Source organism: Lathamus discolor, chromosome 2, assembly GCF_037157495.1.
Source record: "Lathamus discolor isolate bLatDis1 chromosome 2, bLatDis1.hap1, whole genome shotgun sequence".
In the NCBI taxonomy this organism is placed as follows: Eukaryota; Metazoa; Chordata; class Aves; order Psittaciformes; family Psittacidae; genus Lathamus; species Lathamus discolor.
Window position 1 is genome coordinate 25,816,831 of NC_088885.1, and position 15,607 is coordinate 25,832,437.

General features: G+C 38.5%; 1 protein-coding gene across 4 annotated transcripts in view; it reads right to left on the bottom strand.

The window, feature by feature from the left end:
- The window catches only part of ICA1 (islet cell autoantigen 1), a 73,974-nt gene that overhangs the window by 16,263 nt on the left and 42,104 nt on the right, over positions 1–15,607 (bottom strand). For all 4 annotated transcript variants that reach the window (XM_065666209.1, XM_065666208.1, XM_065666207.1 and 1 more), the window contains exons 7-9: positions 9,259–9,384; positions 8,972–9,070; positions 1,763–1,857 (exon numbers count right to left, since the gene is read on the bottom strand). In XM_065666209.1, coding sequence (XP_065522281.1) covers positions 1,763–1,857; positions 8,972–9,070; positions 9,259–9,384 — 320 coding nt within the window. The remainder of the gene's footprint in view (positions 1–1,762; positions 1,858–8,971; positions 9,071–9,258; positions 9,385–15,607) is intronic.

Sequence of the window (15,607 nt, forward strand, 5' to 3'; positions counted from 1 at the left end):
CTGCTGAAAACCAAAATTAGACTGAAGACTATCAAAACCTACCACCTTTTCATTTTTCATCTAACTAAATCTCTGTAACGGAAAGTATAGTGTAGTGTGCTTCTCCAGATTTGGTCTTTCGTAACTATCATGGAGGTGATACAACTGTTCAAAACAAACAAACAAACAAACTAAAAATCAACAGGAGAGTTTTGTGCCATGGCAGCAGATTTCTAAATAAATGGAACAGCAGTGTTGATGAAAAAGCTCTTGACAGAATAAAAAGCTGTGGTTTACATGCAATTCTTATAAAAAGGTAACCACTTCTGTAAAGATTTTCTGCTAGAATACTTTCTAACTGCTGTTACTTTGTGTAAAGCTATTCAACCAGTAGGGAAGAAAGCTGACACAAGGCTGATGTGGTTAAGAGGCCTGTGCAGGCACATTCCTCCTATCCTCTAGTGACAGGACAGGAGTCATCACCTCTCCTGCTCCTGAGGATATGCTTGTGGCAAAGAAGAGGAAAATTAGAGTCAGGCCAAATTCTAGTATAAAGAATGTTTACTGTCAATGGAAAGTTTTCAGATTTTAAAAGCTTTGTTTTGTGTAATTCTTCTAGAATCTTAGATGATTATTTATGGTTTGTTTTAGACAGCAAAATGGTGACATATTTTTTCACCTCAGTTTTATGACAGACAAGAAAAAAGATAATCTATAAATAAATACAAGTACAACCATGACATATCATTTGATGCATTTGCTAGTAGGTGCAAATGCACACATCTTGCATAAATCATAAATTCATTCTAGACCTTTATATTCAACACTAAGGAGAACAGTTTATAAAATTACTTATTATTGTCACATGAGATGCAGCATATTCAAGGAAGTGCTGCGAAGACAACCACCTGCCAAATGGCACTTGGCCGAGTACTTTCTAATCTCAATAGTACCAAATCTGACCAATTTATATACTGGTTTTGGTCAGTGATTTTGAATCTAAACAAGTAAATAGGACTGGAAAACTGAACTCTTTAAAAATCCATTATAAATAGCTGAGCAAAACCCACTAGTCAGTCAAGCTGTTCTCTGCTTTTTGACAACTGATCCTTTGCTGGTCACTTTAAACAGGTGGCAGCAGGATTATATCAATGTTGCATCTCCTTGCAACTGAATCCTGATGGTCCCATAGGGGAGCAATCACATCTCATTCTCCTGTTCTCCTCTCCCCATAGCAGTTCATTCAAGAGCCTCTCTCACCTCAGAGCACCAAGTAACTCAAACCCCGGCAGCATCAGCTCACTTAGATGTACTTTACCCTAAGTACCTACTGCTTCATTGGATTACTAACTGATGCTGTATACATTACAAAAACTAATCGCTGCTCAAAGCAATCAGGAATCCATATCCTATTCCCAGGTGAAAGGAGATGCTGCTGAAGAGAGAAATAAAATGCTCGTATGTCTTCTCCCAGGTGTAGTTGTTTACCATTTCTTTTATTACAGAAAAAATGAAGCAAAAGCTGAAAAATATAGAGAAGGCTAACAAAGATGAAAAACATATAAAGGTTTAATGGGTCTTTTTAAATCTCTTAATTCCACCTTAAAATTTATTCATGTACACATTACAACATTTCAGGAATTCTTGTATTAAGCTTCCTATTAGCTAGTGTGATCAGACTAGCTGTGTCTGTATTTCCATTTATAAATCTTTGGTGACTTTAGCAACCAGAAAGCAGATTATAGACAAAAATATTTATTAATCTATAGGCCATGCAACTTACTGACTCTGCTGATCTTGTAGTGATTTGGTGCTCTCAATCTGCAGGTCCTCCTTTTCTGCTTTTTCTGTTAGTTTATTCACAGGATCTTGTAAGCTCTAGATAATAACCGTAATATAAATGAAGATAAGAAAACAAAATAGAATGTGTGTCATTTAAGACCAAACCAAACTACAGAACCCACATTAGTAAGAATGGTTTTGAGCTGTATCAAAACTATATCTGACTCAAACAAGCAAAATAAAAAAAATGCTTGAAGATACTCAAATTGAGTCACATGAACACCTTTTATACAAGAAGGTGATGCTTGAATACTTCTAAATTCATGCTCTGTTTCCAATATTTCTAAGTAAAACCATATACACCCTGTGCAAAGCAGGCACTGACAGCATGTTCTTTGCCATTTTGTGGGCTTTGCCTCTTTTTTTCCCCTCCTTTTTTCTCCCCATTCCCTTCTTTTTTTCCCCCAAGATGAGAAAAAATTTATTCTTTACATGATTATTCCTCATAAACTGCTTCTTTACTTCTTCAGTCTCTTTTTTCCTGACACAACTACTGACAAAACCTTGGCAACTGCAGTGTAATGGGAAGGTACTGTGTGCATCCTGAATCTGAAAACAAGCGTTATAATGTTGGATAGTTAGATAGAGGACAGGTGTGGTATTAGGAAGCCCTACTGTCCCTTTGCAATCTGAAAGACCGTGCTACAAGATAACAATGTGCAGTTTCCTTAGCATTTTTACAGCCAAAATTTGGATATGTGAACAAGCAATGACTGGCTCTCTGAGATTACAGGAGTGATACATATACTACTGGTTGTCTCTGTTATGCATTAGTTAGTACTGCTGTATGAAAAGCTAAATAACTGAATATAGTAATTAAATAATCACAGGTGTTAGCAATGTGGGTATTTGGCTTTATCAAATCGTTTTGCTGTGAAGGTGAAAACATGTTCCTATTCCCAATGCCTAACTCAGTTTCTGAAAAATAAAACCACATTTCATGTGCATAGTCCTGACTACTTGTGAGTTTATTTGTCTCACAGATATTCATAGTAGTGCATCTCACCCATCTTCTCCCCTCTTTCCCCAAAAGAGCTGAGGCTAAACCAAATAAGCCACCTTTTGTGCAGCACTTAATGAACACAAAAATCTCTAAATTGGAGAGATATCAATTTGATGGATGGACCACTCGGTGGATAAAGAACTGGCTGGACACAAAGAGTTGTGGTCAATGGCTTGATGTCCGGCTGGAGACCGGTAACGAGTGGTGTCCCTCAGGGATTGGTGTTGGGACTGGTCTTGTTTAACATCTTTGTCGGTGACAGGGACAGTGGGATTGAGTGCACCCTCAGCAAGTTTGCCGATGACACCAAGCTGTGTGGTTCGGTTGATATGCTGGAGGGAAGGGATGCCATCCAGAGGGACCTTGACACGCTTGTGAGGTGGGCTGATGCCAACCTTATGAAGTTCAACCATGACAAGTGCAAGGTTCTACACCTGGGTTGGGCCAATCCCAAGCATGGCTACAGATTGGGCAAAGAAGAGATTCAGAGCGGCCCTGCAGAGAAGGACTTGGGGGTGCTGGTTGATGAGAAAATGAACATGAGCCGGCTTCAGTGTGCGCTCGCAGCCCAGAAAGCCAACCGTATCCTGGGCTGTATCAAAAGCAGTGTGACCAACAGGTCGAAGGAGGTGATCCTGCCCCTCTGCTCTGCTCTTGTGAGACCTCACCTGGAGTATTCTGTGCAGTTCCGGTGTCCTCAACATAAAAAGGACATGGAACTGTTCGAACAAGTCCAGAGGAGGGCCACGAGGATGATCAGGGGGCTGGAGCACCTCCCATATGAAGATAGGCTGAGGAAGTTGGGGCTTTTCAGCCTGGAGAAGAGAAGGCTGCGTGGAGACCTCATAGCAGCCTTCCAGTATCTGAAGGGGGCCTATAGGGATGCTGGGGAGGGACTCTTCGTCAGGGACTGTAGTGACAGGACAAGGGGTAACGGGTTCATACTTAAACAGGGGAAGTTTAGATTGGATATAAGGAGGAAATTCTTTCCTGTTAGGGTGGTGAGGCACTGGAATCAGTTGCCCAGGGAGGTTGTGAGTGCTCCATCCCTGGCGGTGTTCAAGGCCAGGTTGGATGAAGCCTTGTGTGGGATGGTTTAGTGTGAGGTGTCCCTGCCCATGGCAGGGGGGTTGGAACTAGATGATCTGGAGGTCCTTTCCAACCCTAACTATTCTATGATTCTATGTTGGAAGTTTAACAAAATGGTAGTATGTTTCATCAGAACAGTAAAAAAAGGGAAAAACTGTGGCTGCTAAATCTATCTCATCTATTAAATAAAAGTTAAGTCTCCAGCCCATCTGTTATAATAAAAGCAGGCCCAAGCATGTCACAGGTCTTGTTTGCACTGCCCTGTTAACCAGGACAGATGAATCCCCAGTAGGGGCATTCTAGTTTCTGCTTGGCTCAGTACTTGTCTGTATGAGGAAATGTATACTTCAGTGTTTCAGAAACCAAAGTAATGGATCTGTTGTATACTACAGTTGCACTTTTTTCCTCTTAGTACGTTATTTTTTCTATCTAGAACTTCAGATTAATTCATCATAAGCTACTTTAGCACTGTAGATGTGTCCAAAGATGAGGTATCACAAAAGCAGCAATACCAAATACAGGCATTAAAGAAATTTACCTTATTCTGTGATTGTCACGTTTTGGTTTTTTTTTTTTTTTTTTTTTTTTTTGACACTGTAACAGTGCTACCCAGAATTACATGTAAGTGTACTTCCTGGATTCTGAATAATGGACACTAGTCACCTCAGGCTAGGTCACCTGTGAAGGAATATGTTACCCTTTAACTGCATTGGTACTGGCTATTGATTAGGTTCCACTTCTTGAACCATTAAAATCTATGGGAATTATTCCATTGACTCCAAGAGGACCTGAATTAGGATTCAAAAAGCATATATGCATTATACTTGTACAGAAGTGCAATGCAGAGAAAGACAGCACAGCTTTGCATTACAGGGACTTCCTCTGCTGCAGAGTTAACTCTGGTTCCAGCTCAGGCACTACTTTGTGGCTGACTGTTACTCACTCACAAAATTCCTTCACCTGTATCTGGGCTGCTTTCAAGTCAAGCCAAGATCATCTGGACTGCACACAAAACCTGTCCTCCGCAGTTAAATCACCAGAGTGTTGACAACGCACTCAGCTTGCCCACAGTTCCCCCCAGGTGCCTCGGACAACTAATGCGCTTCCTTTTGACTGAGAAAGAATCAAAGCAACACAGTAAGGGCAGATCCAGGAGCCAGGATATCATGACACATGGAGAAATGCAGCACCACTGAGGAGACAAAAACTTGGATAGGTTTCGTTTGGGGGAGAGCTGAAAGGGAAGAGGGAAAAGCAGGTAGCCTCAAAATTTCCTCATGGAGATTCATCAGGAAAAACCCAATAAACACCTAATGCCCCCACAAAACCCCTAGAGATAGAAAATTATATGCAATGTTGCTGTGAGTAAAGTCAACATGCAACAAAGGATAGGATAAAAAAAAAAAAGGATACCCGACTACAGCAGAAGTCAGCATGAGGCAACAGTGTTGTAGTACCTGCTTGGACAGGGTTCTCCAAACCATGTAAGGAGCAGTGTTTCACTTTGCACAGAAATAAATGGATGCACTGAGAAATACACCTTCTGACTCTATTACCAGAACTATTATTATTTCTAGGCTCATATGAACTCTTCAGGAAGTTAGGTATTATACATTCAAATGTAAAAAATGTAACTAATTATTCATTAAGTAACTAAGGTAAATAAATGGAGACAGAAATTGAAAAGAGGTATTATTCCTGAAAAATAGCCCCTGAAATAAATTTGAATTCATGCGATATACAGTAATTTCAAGACAACGAAACTTTAAAGGTTTTACCAAAACAGCAGCCCATCATCTTTAATAGTACAGCAATGGATACAGTAACAGATACTTCAGATAGTTTTACATCACAATACAGAGTTGTTAGCACATTAATAATCATCCTTCATCAAGCATAAAACTTGCAGTTAGGAAATACAGCTGCGATAGCACGATTATACTACTCTCAGTGTACACCCTGAAGCAAAGAAAACAAATGGGCTGTTTTTCATTAAGTGAGTTTTGGCAAACATCTCCAAAGACAATGTTTTCTTTCCAGAAACAATCCCGAGAGGCTTTTAAGAGTCTCTTTCCTGAGGTAAACCTGGTACATGAATATATTCATACTACTAAATACAGACAGTAATTTTCCAGTACATAGCACCTTCTAATTTTTCAGTAAGACAATCTACATCTAAGTCAAGTATTAACAGTTTCTTTAAATTCTTGTTTTACAGTAAAATGCTAATCCTATATACACATATGCTTAGTTTAATTCAAAAGGACCACTTGCAGCAAAAGGTGAATTAAGCTGCTAGATTTCTACTGGAATCATAATACACAAAAATTATTTGCAAGTACCAAACTAAAAAAATTCTTTTAGGAAAGATCTCTTTTAAGATACAACATACAGAAAATATTCTAAAAGGGGTACCTCCCAATTTAATCTAGAAATGGGCGCACTGAAATATTTTATGTGTGTTATAAGCTATTACATATTTGGATTGTATATTTTTAATGGGTAAGGCATCTTCAATTGGTATATTTTTAGATCAAAAGTTTCTCCATCAGAAACTACACTTGCCCTAGATCGCCTGTAACCATTTATTAAACTTCATAAAAGAAATAATACTATGTAATCTCAATATAGAATTATCTTGCAGCTCCTTCTTAACATATAGTTACTCTGGCATGAACATACAATATGAATGGGAGAGATCAGCTCCCTAGCCATAAACATCTATTGTTTTTGCACACCCAGGTCTAGCAGACAAGACATGGGACCCACAGGAGTCCCACACCTTTCAGAAATGACAAGTGAAGGTGAGGTGATTTACCCTAGTAAGGCACCTGGAGTAGCAGCAGACATATATTCTCCTACGCAACAGAATCTCACCTGATGCAACCACCAGATTTTAATTTAATCTTCTCAGCAATCATTTAACGTAAACAAACAGGAACTACTAATTGGGGGAAAAGAGATCATAGAGGAGACTTGGTATAGGAAATAATCCCATGCTCTAGCGACCGAAAGAAATAAAAGAACTAAAAGGCAGTAGCATACTCTTATTCCCAAGCAGCTGTTTTATGAAACTACAGACTTCCATGAAATTCTGTAGCATAAAACTACCTCTGACTAGCCCAATTTCTCAGCATACATTTCACTGCAAAACCAGGAAATTGTATCTTTTCAGTGCAGGAGGACAGCAATGAAAATGGTTCAGATTCTCATAACAAAGTTAGGCTGCATCCTAAACACACTACAATATTCACAACCATTATTACAGTTATATTTTGCTTCAAGGGTGTGCTTGTTACATATATGTTGACTCAATACGGATTGTATTTCTTCATCACAGATTTCCGATCTAATTTCAAATTCAGATCATATCGAAATCTTTCACAGAAGGAAGTTCAAAAGATAACAAACATCCCCAAATCTCTCTCATCCTCCATCACATGGGTGTTTCACTCTCCAGGGCAGGTGAATTTTCTCTACAAGTTTCTCTCCAATGTCCAAATGTTACTATGCTTTTTGAAAAATCATACATCTTGTTCAAATAATCAATTTTTTAGATAGAAAAGAGAATAAATACCCAGTAACAACACGGGCTACCTACAAAAATCAGAATGAAATTGGTTTGCATCAAAGCAAAGAAAAAGATTCCTGGGTAGCCTTCTAACATTGGGAAGCTATGAAAGCAGTCCACAAGCATGATACCCAGGCTCCTGAGCAGGGTAAATCCTGGCCATGCAAAACCCAGGCTGTGAACTAGACATCAGAAGCAACAGTGAGGAAATAAAGGGGATTTTCTTTTCTGGTTTGGAATTTAATTAGTAAGTGTGTAGGTAATTACTAGCAATGTCAAGGTAACTATGCCCTACTGTCTCCTGCTGAAATCTGCTCCAGCAGATTGCTGAAACAGGCTCTGGCTAAAACCCATCTTCTACGATGTGCACTATGCAAGAAAGAAGCTTAGAGTTATGTTAACTTCATAGCAAATGAGGTCTTTTCCTGCAAGACAGGATTCTTCAGAGGCTGGGTAAGATAAAACAATTTATAAGCCTCTTCATTTTTGTCCTTGGTCAAGAGAGACTGAGCTTAAAATTTGTTTGTTTGGTCTATTGTGATGTTTCATGCTGCAGAAGTAACAGCCTCCACAAGCTCTTTATGCACTTCAAAGTTCAGAAACTGCTCCCTCCCAACCCACATTCTAGAAAACAACTTTAAATATAGCATAGTCATGTACAGACAAGTTTGGTAGTCTGGGGTGAATTAAACCATATACCTTCTGGTGCTTCTTTTCCAGGAGCTCTGGGATAGCTGCAGGCTAAATAGCATAATGCAGTTCAACTTCCACTTCTAAGTGTCAAATGCACAAGCATTTCATGGATTGAGGCTATGACTTGTAATTGTTTTCAAACTGGGTTGTCTCTTCAAGCAAGCAGTGGCTTTGCTGCAAGGCATTCATTCCTCACTTTCCTTCCAGTGCTAACCCTTCCCTCAGATATCCTTCAGACAAATGTTATTTTTCTCCCGTGCAAATAGGATCAGCCAATAACATAGTTATCATGTTGCACAAAATATGGGATAATTGGAAAGATGATAAATTTTTTTTTACTGTTTTCCCATTCCTCTACTGAACCTCAAATTGCAAGGGGCAAAGCAACTATGAAGGGGCAGGCATGACCAGGAAAATACACAGTGCTGAGCGATGACTTTTAGATACCTGGTGAAACTCTGAACTCAGACTACAGCCAGATACAACATATATTCCATACTTCAAGATTACAAAGAAACAGCAAATACCACTAGTCAAGCAAAACTATTTCCCAGAGCACTGAAGGGTTAAAAAGTCTCAGTACAGGCGTGGAAACCGTGTAACTCATCCATGTACTCAACATTTAGCCCAATAAAGTGTTCTTAAAGAGTGTGAGTTTTTAAAAACAGATGAAAAGACAAAATAGCATGATTTTGGAGAGCAACATAATTCCCTAGTTCCGCTGCATTTTATGACTCTTTTGGAATAATCAAACAAAATCCCAGTTAGCACAAACATACCTCTATATTCCTTACCTTTAACATAGTGAATTCATATGGCTGATAACCTTTGAAACTTTCATGGATGGCTGCCATCGTGTGTGAAGTTTTTTCCCAAAAATGAAGAAGTGTTATCTGTAAGGTAGGATGAAATTTCAATGCAATGTTAGCTTTAATACCAATCTGCTTTCAGTGAAAATCTCACATCTCCCCTCCAATACTAGTTACAGTTCTTACAGTTGAATATTGCCATGGTAACCTCTTAAAAAAACATATACTAACAGTAAATCTTTATTTTGGAGGTCAACGTTTTCTTTGGATACCTGATATGTTGTTAACACATGAGAAAGGAGGTTGCATCTGCTTGCTCCCAAAAGATCCACTTTTTGACAGACATCAGTTTTCAGTTTGTCAAAGTTGAGTTTTGCATGTCGCACTTGAGCTTGAACCTTCAAACAAAGGAACAATTGTTCATGTAGTGAATTCTTTTTTTCCCCTCTGTTTCTTATGGAAGAGCAAATGAACACAACTTTTAGGCAAATCAGACAACTGAGCAGACTCAATTAAAATTTATATAGAACTTTAATATAGCATCAATCCCACTGAAAATAAGATATAGCAGGCTGAGATATGCTAAAATATGGCTGTGGCTATCTTCTATGTTACTATTTTTCTAACAATATTCAGTGAAGTTTTGTGTGCAACCTCTCTTTGCAAGATGAATATTAGCATTAAATATATACTGAGAAGGTAATAATTGGAAAACGTACTCATTTTGGTATCCCTCTACAGAAATACCAATTCAAAGGTTGACCAACAAATTTGGAACTAAAATTTTACTACATAATATACAGGTGCACAGGCAGAAACATCTCCTTGTACCTATTATAGCAGGAGATGAATTACACTGACAAACTTTAAAGCCGATCTGCAACTCTTGTTGACAATACAGCATGTCAGTAACTTTGAACTGCTACAAAAAATTTCACTTATTGAAGCTTTCCTTCTAAAACAGAGTACTTTTCTTGTAAACAATTTCACTTTTAAAGGGTTTTAGTTTTTCACATTATTCTTCTACCATCTGACAAGTAGATACAAGACACCCTCTGGTAGCCAAGCTGCATATGTTTGACAACACCACTGGTATTCTCATGTTCAGGTATCAGGGTAAAAAGCTGATGTAGGCATTTATACCCAGGATCCCTGTTTTTATGTCAGCTTTGTACACAATTTATTTATAATAAAATTTGTATACAAAATTCAATTTTCTTCCACGGAAATGTGAAACAACCAAACTACAAACATAATTATTTTCCTGTAACTCTTTCACAGTTAAGATAAAATGTTTACCCCAAAATACCCTGCACAGTAGAAAAAACCCCACTTGAAGCAAATTTTATCTATTTCCTTTCTTTTACTGCCCAAACTTGGAGAATAAAGTGATCTTGTTCAGAATATGCAGACTCCATCACACAAGATCTGACAAACATGTATGCTCCTTGTCTTCACAAGTGAATCCAGAACCTTGCAGCAAGTGCCTGTGACTTGTGCAGGAAGGAAAAATACATGCCTCACAATGCAATCCAAAATGTTAGGGTTACCATATGACTAACCTTGTTTTCACAAACTCAGGATATATGAGACTTCCAATCAGTTACAAACCCAGCAAAAGATGAGAAATTCATCAGATGACCTAATCACACAAATTGTGGGACTTCTGGGATGGCAACCTTTTTTTCACTAATCAGACCAGCTCTGCAGAAGTAATACAATAAGGTTGCACATATCATAGGCCTGATATAAGGAAGAAACTACCATAATATAGAATTTCTGATAAACACAGCATCTCACCTGTGGGATTTGAATTACAGAAAATGATGCCTAGAAAAATAATACTTTTTTTTTTCTTTTAATAAAGAAACAGCAGTGATACCCTACCTTTATGAGATAGCTTTTCAGTTAGTCTATTCATATAGAAGGGGAAGTCTTCTCCACACATTACACTGAGCTATCAATCAACAAATCTTGAGTTCTGGTAATAACAACCATGTCTCAAACTTCTGACCTGATCCAGTGCTCTAACCACAAGACTATATCAACTTACTGATGACTTGCTTTCTTGTTTTTTCAAACTGAAGAGTTTCAAACCAAAGAGGGGTGTCCAGAGCTGGCAGAGTTCTTGGGTAGTTAGGAGATGTTTTGGTGAGGTGGAGACAGATTTGAATTCCCTCAGGAAGGAGGAAAATTGCTCCCATGGCTTTCACTCCTTAGGCACAACAAATGCTAAGCTATGATATAAAAAGCAAAAAACAGCTACTGCCAAGGTATCTCCCTACAACGTACAGTATTTGGTGAAAAGCCTTACCCAGTCAGATCTACACTGGCATGAGCTGAGGCTGCCTCTTACTTTGGGGTCCTCAAGGGACTCTATACTACTACTTTTAGCTCATGCCTGGTGAAAGCCCAAGGGAGGCACTGTGCTATCCATGCCAGGAGTTCTATCCCACGCATAAACTCTCTAGTCAAAACAGCAGGTGTGTGAAGAGCTTATGAGCTTCCAAAATTAAGCAGCAATGGAAGAGGATGGAGGCAGTGGCAGGAGTGGGGAAGCTTTATCCAGTGCTCAATAAAACACCTTTGTCCTGCATTAGGTCCTTAAATTCTTTTAATTTAGTTGTGAGAGACTGAGAGCATAGATTTACAACTTCAGTCTAAAAATGAGAACTGTGAAAAAAAAAAAACCCAACAGAAAACCCCAAACCCTATGGGCCTACGCAAAAATGAACTTCTAACTGAAATCCAAACATGAGATTACCTGCAGCTTTTGCCAGAAAGAATTGCTACGACAGGAAGGTATTTACGTAAGAGATGTTGTAGGGTTTTAAAAAACTTAGTGAGATTTAAGACTAAAGTCTGATCTGAGTTGTGGCTATGAAATTCCAGAGAAATTCAACCGATGTCAGCAGAAGTGGGTCACATGTAAAACTATATTTTACAATGGTGCAGCTGAGATCAGAATCCCTTTCCTATTCAGTATATCATAGCACTGGTGAAAACACAGTAAGAACAGCTGTAGCTTTGTAAACCCATAATCCAAGTAAGTAAAGAATGTTAGTTCTGGGGAATATAAATACTCTGTCAGAGACGGTGGGTCACAAGAAAAGGGGAAAAAAAAAAAAGTACTACTAAATGTAATTATTAATTTATACAACCTCAAGTCTGCATAAGGACTTTATACCACAGACTGGGATTTGAATCTACCTCATGTCTCCAACTACCCAGAAGAGAAAAAAATCCAGAAAAGCAAAAACCTGTGAAATTTGAGTTGCAGTCTTCCTGCATACAGTCTGCAGGAACATTTAGCAAGAAACAATGTCAGCATTTATCTTAACTGAACATGTGATTAGTTTCTGTTTTCAAAGCTAGAGCATTCATAAAGAGGTGATCCACAAAGCAATGTGGAATACAAACCTGTATGTTTGACGTGACCGTATGTGTTATAAAATGCCACACATTTCTTTTGCCAACCAGGGAAGATACAATACTATAATAATTATTAAATTAAGAATGCTTTTAGGGTTTTTGATATACTGAAAGTTTATTGAGCAGAAGCACTCTCCATTTTGCCGCAGCAGTGCAGGTAAGCGAAGAACGAACACCGCATACTGCATCAGCATGACATGACCTTCTGCCTTTTATATATGCCAATAAATGTATTTTCAATTCAAATTATTATTAGACCTCTTTTAAGATTACTTGTGGCTTCAGGAATTAAGTATAAAAGCTTAGTACTTACAAAGCATAATCTACTCAATACCACACAAATTATAACCTTTGGTTTTCTACTCAAGGGAAAGCTAATGTAATACATACTAATCTCCTTTCTCTGCAATTAGTCTCCAAGACATGAGAAGCAGGGCCTCACTGTGGTCTCAGTATTGCACGTTTTTATTCATACATTTAACTTCATTAAAGATGAACATATCAAATTTCTTCAAATGCCTGGTCCGAAAAGTGTCAGGATTTTACTGACTATAAGAGAACCACACCAATCCAAATGCAACTTGGACATTTTACAATGAAAGAGCTCCTAAGCATCTAAAACTGTAGGTGTTAGTTTTAAGGTTTATGCTGTACAAGAAAGCTTATGGTACTGCTGACATAAAAAAGATTATTACTCCTCATCTTTTTTTTTTTCTAAGCAGCAACCTGCTTTTAATTTCCCAATGCAAACATCTAAGAACAATATTTATGGAATAGAATTCTTTAAAGAGAGCACACAAGAAAACATAGATTTGGAAAGCAGTATCTTACTAAATCAATAGCTTGATAAACTATAAGATGCCAGACAAACTGAAAATAATTTCGAGATTAAAATAAATAAGTAAATTAAAAAATGTTAAAAACCTGGGGGCTTGAAAATCAGATATGGGAATGTTTGATTGTGAGGGCCAATATTTGCTAACATAGGTTCCTAAACCTATATTCAAACAGAGAAGTCCCAGTCTTCAAGACTGCTAATATAAAACCCCCAAATGTTCAGACCCAGTTAAAAAACCCTATTCAGTATGTTCAGTTACTAAAATACGGATTTCTCATGTATTTCCAAGGAATCTTTATATCCTCTGTGGTACATCTGTGTTATTACTTTCTTCTACTCCACCATAAAATACAAAATTTATTTTCAGTAGTAGCCCAATTTCAGGGACAATTCATCTAGTGAAGCATCATCTCCAAAAGAAAAGTTGGATAAATGTGCTAACTCATTTTACATACAGTATATTTTTTGTCTCAGCATTTACAGCATAGAAGCAGAAACAGATGCTTCCAGTCTAATTTGTCACCCAGCCTCTCACTTACTCGATCTGAAAAGCATGCACAGCATGTATACAGGCTGGAAGAAGGGGGGTAAGTAAATCAAGAGAGAAAAATGCCTGGAATATAGTAAACCTTTCTGTTGGGGGCTCTGGGTAAACTCTACCAGCAGATGGAATCAGCACAAATCTCTGTGTTAAATAAGTATAGCACCTTCTGGCATACCTGATCATTGTGAAGACTACGTGAAAATTAAATTCAAACTGAAGTAGGCAGCAGTTTGAGGACAAAGTATTTAGCACACAGCGTATCTTGCGGCATGTCTGCATATGGCACAGAAAGCATAAGGAACTACATTTTCAGTTCCTACGAAACCGTAATAACTGTAATAACTTTATACCATGAGTAGTGTTATGACAAGGAGCACCCATTACACTCTTACATGCACATATATAAACTAGACTTTTTTATTTTTACTTTTTAAATTCAAGATTGATGCTGGGTAGTTAGAGAACAGAAAAGGCAATATTTTACACAAAATAATGCCTGTAGCTTAAACTTTTCCATGTGCAATCCAAGAACTTCCAACATCATGTACAGTACTGAACCTGAATTCAGTGAGCTTTGCTATGTCCTATATTTTACAGGCTATGCTTTGACTCAACTGTTCCCTTAGGTTGGACTAGTATTTACCACATTCATTAATCTCTGCCCATCAACTTGTAGGAGTAACACGTAAGAACAATGGTTAAAGAAGAGGTAGCATACTTCTGTTTGTCTGCTTCAGTCTTTGTTATTAAAATATTCATTTATGATCTGATGAGAAACACTGATAGAAATTAATTTTAGGACATAAAATTTATGATGTGAGAAACTCCTAGCTAAAGAGGAAAACTTCTAGGACAGTGTAATAAATCCAAATAATACCACTTGGGTCTGAAGCTGAGTAGATGTACATCAGACTTGTTGAAGAAACAAAACTATTCTTGAGATATGAATTTAAGTAACCTAAAGTGCATAATGAGTTCCAATGACACATTTCTTAAATTTGCCATTTTGGACTTAATTACAACTGCCTGTGCTTATGCACACATCCCCATGCACCCTCATTCCGTTAAGCCTGATTCAGCAAATTTAGAATCACAGAATAGAATCATAGAATAGTTAGGGTTGGAAAGGACCTTAAGATCACCTTGTTTCAACCCCCCTGCCATAGGCAGGGACACCTCACACTAAACCATCCCACACAAGGCTTCATCCAACCTGGCCTTGAACACCGCCAGGGATGGAGCATTCACAGCTTCCCTGGGCAACCCATTCCCGTGCCTCACCACCCTAACAGGAAAGAATTTCCTCCTTATATCCAATCTAAACTTCCCCTGTTTAAGTATGAACCCATTACCCCTTGTCCTACCACTACAGTCCCTGATGAAGAGTCCATCCCCAGCATCCTTATAAGCCCCCTTCAGATACTGGAAGGCTGCTATGAGGTCTCCACGCAGCCTTCTCTTCTCCAGGCTGAACAGCCCCAACTTCCTCAGCCTATCTTCATACGGGAGGTGCTCCAGCCCCCTGATCATCCTCGTGGCCCTCCTATGGACTTGCTCCAACAGTTCCATGGTTTTTTTTATGTTGAGGACACCAGAACTGCACACAATACTCCAAGTGAGGCCTCATGAGAGTAGAGTAGAGGGGCAGGATCACCTCCTTTGACCTGCTGGTCGACCTGCAGCCCAGGATACAGCTGGCTTTCTGGGCTGCGAATTGCAACATGAATTGCATTCATGTTGCAATTCACATAAAGAACTTCATTACCATTGCATGTCTACCTGTGTCACTCTTGAAAGCAACAAAACC